The 4,266-nt window shown below is 39.2% G+C and overlaps 1 protein-coding gene across 1 annotated transcript in view; it reads left to right on the top strand.

Moving 5' to 3' along the window:
- DCAF13 (DDB1 and CUL4 associated factor 13) overlaps positions 1-4,266 on the top strand; it is a 21,828-nt gene that overhangs the window by 1,677 nt on the left and 15,885 nt on the right. Inside the window, exons 2-3 of the mRNA XM_006760266.2 lie at positions 2,296-2,495; positions 3,063-3,170. Of these exons, the coding sequence (XP_006760329.1) occupies positions 2,296-2,495; positions 3,063-3,170 (308 nt within the window). The remainder of the gene's footprint in view (positions 1-2,295; positions 2,496-3,062; positions 3,171-4,266) is intronic.

Raw genomic sequence — 4,266 nt, 5'->3', positions numbered from 1 at the left:
TGGGGTGATCATAATAACCTGGCCGGTCATAATAATCTGCCACTTAGTGTATATGTTGAGGGGGAGAGATCTGCTTAAAAACTCTGTTACTAATGATTTTGAAGACTGCCACTGTAGGGAGCTTTGAAAGTTTTGAGCATGGGAGCAACACATAAAGGCCGTGTTTTTAAAATGATAAATCTGGCGATAGTGTAGACTGCCACCAAATAGAGTCGAGATGATATTACAGTAGTTCAAGTATAAAGTAATAAGGGCCAAAACTAAGTTACTAGAGGTAGGAAAAGAGAGGGAAGAATGAATAAGAAGTATTTCCGAGAGAGTCTGAGTAGGACTTTAAGTTTTGGCACATTTCATCTTCGAATGTGGAAGACAGAATACGTAAGAATGACTGATCTTTAAGCCTGATTGAATGTTGGGATCAGCACTGGTGATGTAAGAAACTTCCACACCTGTAGAGAATTTTTATAAGAATTTATTTGAGCCAAATTGGCCATTGCCAGGAAGCAAAATTTCAGATGCTCCGGAGAATGACAGTTTTGCAGTTTCTTTTATGAGTTTGAACAAGATTTTGCGCTCTCTTGATGGTAGTTTATGCTTATTTCAAAGGTTTGTTAACCTAGATGCACAGAAGCCATGGACTGGTCTTGCTTAAGGCAAAGACGAACCTTTTACTAAAGAAGTTATGCCTGGGGTGTGGCTATACACCATGACCTGCCCATTTGGGAATTAAGACCAGATCACCCTGTGGGTTTATCTTGTGTAGAATCTCTGTGTTTATCCACAGACCATTATTATCAGGGAGTCAAAAAGAAGTGACAGCAGCCTTGGCCAGTGTGGTTGGAACGTTGTTCCATGCACCAAAAGGTTCGATTCCTGGTCAGGGCACATAACCAAATTGCAGGTTTGATCCCTGGTGTGGTTGCATGTGGGAGGCAACTGATGGATGCTTCTCACATCTCTCTCTTTCTCTCTGTCTCCCCCTCCTCTTTTTCCTCATCCCCTGTCCCTCTCCCTTATACCCTCCCCCCGCCCAAAGATACATGTACTTTAGACACTGAGGGCTTTTTAGACCTGTGGGCTTTCAAATGATTTCCTAAGCATAATTATTAACTGAAACAGACTGTTTGGCAGCATAGCACAATAGTTAAGAACATTGATTCTGGAGTCAGACTTCCTTGGTTTGAATCCTGACTCCATCACTTCATAGACAAGTTATCTCTCTGTGCCTCAGTTTCTCCATCTACACTAATAAAAGAGAAACATGCAAATTGGTGTCACTCCACTACACCTACCAGCCAATCAGGGCAAATATGCAAATTAACCCAACAAAGATGGCGGTGGCCACGTAGCTGAGGCACGGAGCTGGAGGCTTGGGTTGCCCGGCGATGGAGGAAGCCAAGCTTCCCACCTGCCCTGGCCGTCGCTCAAGGGAGAGAACAACACGCAGACATGGCCAGGAGCCTGAGAGATCAACACAGAGGGGCGCCTGCTCCAAACGTCCATGGTGTGGCTGAGGGCAGGCCCCCAGTGGACACACACACACACACACACACGGACGCTGTGGCTTAAGCCCGCTCCCTGGGAGCGGGCCTAAGCCATCAGTAGGAAATCCACTGAGGGCTCCTGGACTGTGAGAGGGGGCAGGCTAGGCTGAGGGACCCCCACCCTCCAGTGCACAAATTTTGTGCACCGGGCTTCTAGTCTATATAAAGTGGGAAATAGTAGTAGAACCTAACCCATAGGGTGTTGTGAAGATTAAATGAGTTAATATGAGGTATTTGCAACAGTGCCTGACACATGGGAAACAAACATGGAAAGTGCTCAATAAATAGCTATAATAATCACAACAGGGTATGCCTGACACTACAGTGATTAGCACTGGAGATTAATAATGTTCCCTGCCCCACAAGTTGCTTAGCGTTCAGTCGGGCAAACATTTATCATGCACTTGTTTTGTGCGTACAGGTGAAGAGTACAAGTGAAGGTTGTAGTGGAAGCCCTGCCCCTGAAAGCTTACAACCAGTTGAAGGTGTAGTAGGACATACAAAAGGGAAAATTATGTGTATATATAGGGTGTAATTATTTTGCAAAATAAATGCATTCCATGATTTTTTGGCAATTTTGGAAAGGTTTCTGGACAAAAGGTCTTCCACTTTTGTATTCTTCACAGTGCCAGACATAGAACAGTGTCCCTAACAATGGCTTATTGCATAACAAATTGAATGCTTAGCTGAGGAAGTCCGCGGAAATATTAAATGTGAATTGTTTTATTAAGAGGAGTCATTCTTATTTCAGTTCCAAGAAACTATGATCCTACCTTACATCCTTTTGAGGTCCCACGAGAATACGTAAGAGCTTTAAATGCTACCAAACTGGAACGGGTATTTGCAAAGCCATTCCTTGCTTCTCTGGATGGTCACCGAGACGGAGTCAATTGCTTGGCAAAGCACCCAAAGAGCCTGTCTACTGTCCTTTCTGGGGCATGTGATGGAGAGGCAAGTGTCACTCTAAACATTGATATTTTAAGCTAAAAATGTTACAAATTTCTTCCTTTAATTTTGAGTTACTGTGGGTTTTCATTGGTTTTATTTCATTTTTATATGTTTTGTTTTCTTTTAATTCTCAGGATTGAATTAGTAATTTCAGTACTTTTTTATCTAAACCCAAGAAATTAAAAAATGTAGTAGGTTAAGTCTTAATTTCATAGTAAATAATAAAACATGTTTATAATAAAGATATTTCCATGTGAGTTCTATTAATAACAGGATGTTATTAATGATTCAACACTTAATTACTTTTCACTCTGGTAAAGAAAGCTTTGAAACACTTTAAACTAGAATCAACAGAGTATTTAACAGATGGAATGTTCAGCCTTCAGTATACTTACCATTAATCATTGCATTATTACAATCCAAGTATTTTGGTTTTAGCTATCTGATAGAATGATTCATAGCTTTTTTCAGTGTTGAATTTAATTTATTTTTTCTTGGAAAATTGTCCTGTGCCGGAACATTTTATTGAAATTACAATTTATTAAAATTTCCTGGTATATTTTATCATAGGTCAGAATTTGGAACTTGACCAAACGAAACTGTATCCGTACAATACAGGCACATGAAGGTTTTGTACGAGGAATATGTACACGTTTTTGTGGGAGTTCTTTTTTTACTGTAAGTATAATACAGTTACGTTATTAACTCTTTTCAACATGTATACGACTGATCTAATTGAGTATTTTCTAAGTTCATTTATTCCTTCCAAGGCTCTTTTGGAGTTTCACAATGCAAAATAACTTACTAAAACATTGAAAATACTAGTTTTCTTTATGTAATCCACCCTTCCCAATGCTTTTTGATTTTTTAATAAATTACCTAATATAATAGTGAACTAATATCCTATAGAACACTAAGAAGTAGGATTAATGCAAGGTGAGGCTAGAAAGGTAGTTTATTTTATTCTGGAGGATTTTCAGTAATAGGGATGAATAAGTTGTATTGTGTCAGTTGAAAATCATTGAAGAAGTAAATCATTGCATATGAGGGGAGGTAAGAGATACATAACATAAAGTTTACCATTGTAACCATTTTTAAGTGTACATTCCAGTGGACTTAAGTATGTCACATCACTGTGCAATAATCACCACTATCCTTATCCAGAATTTTTTCACCCAAACCAGGTCATATTATGCATTTTGTTTTATAACTTGTTTCATCTAATATCTTGAACATTATCTGCCACACACCCAAGTCTAAGTTACCATAGTTTTTTGTCTTGGTCTAGGCTAAGGTGCCAACATTTCTACCATCAATATTTCTTTACCATCTGTACATTTATGAGCACAGTGATAAAGCAAGTGATGACTTAACTAACATTATGAAAATAGTTTTGACCTTATGGATCTCTGAAAAATTCTCAGGGTCCTTCAGAGGTCTGTAGTCCAGTTTGAAAACCACTAACATAAATAGTTTCTGGAGTTTTGTGTCAGACATAGAAGGACTTGATTCATGCCAAGATTACAAAAAGGTCTTCTCTCTAGATTTTTATGTGTTTTCATTTTTCACATTTAAAAGTATGTGGAATTTGCCCAGCTCATTGTGGCTCAGCAGTTGAGCATCGATCCGTGAACCAAGAAGTTACGGGATCAATTCCTGGTCAAGGCACATGCCCAGGTTGTGGGCTGGTGGCAGCTGGTCCATGTTTCTCTCTGATCAGTGTTTGTATCTCTCTCTCTCTCTCTCCCTTTACCTTCTCTAAAAATAGATAAAA

This window comes from Myotis davidii, unplaced genomic scaffold (assembly GCF_000327345.1).
Source record: "Myotis davidii unplaced genomic scaffold, ASM32734v1 scaffold497, whole genome shotgun sequence".
Lineage (NCBI taxonomy): Eukaryota > Metazoa > Chordata > Mammalia > Chiroptera > Vespertilionidae > Myotis > Myotis davidii.
The sequence above is the reverse complement of the archived record's forward strand: the minus strand, read 5'-3'. Positions and strand labels throughout refer to the sequence as shown.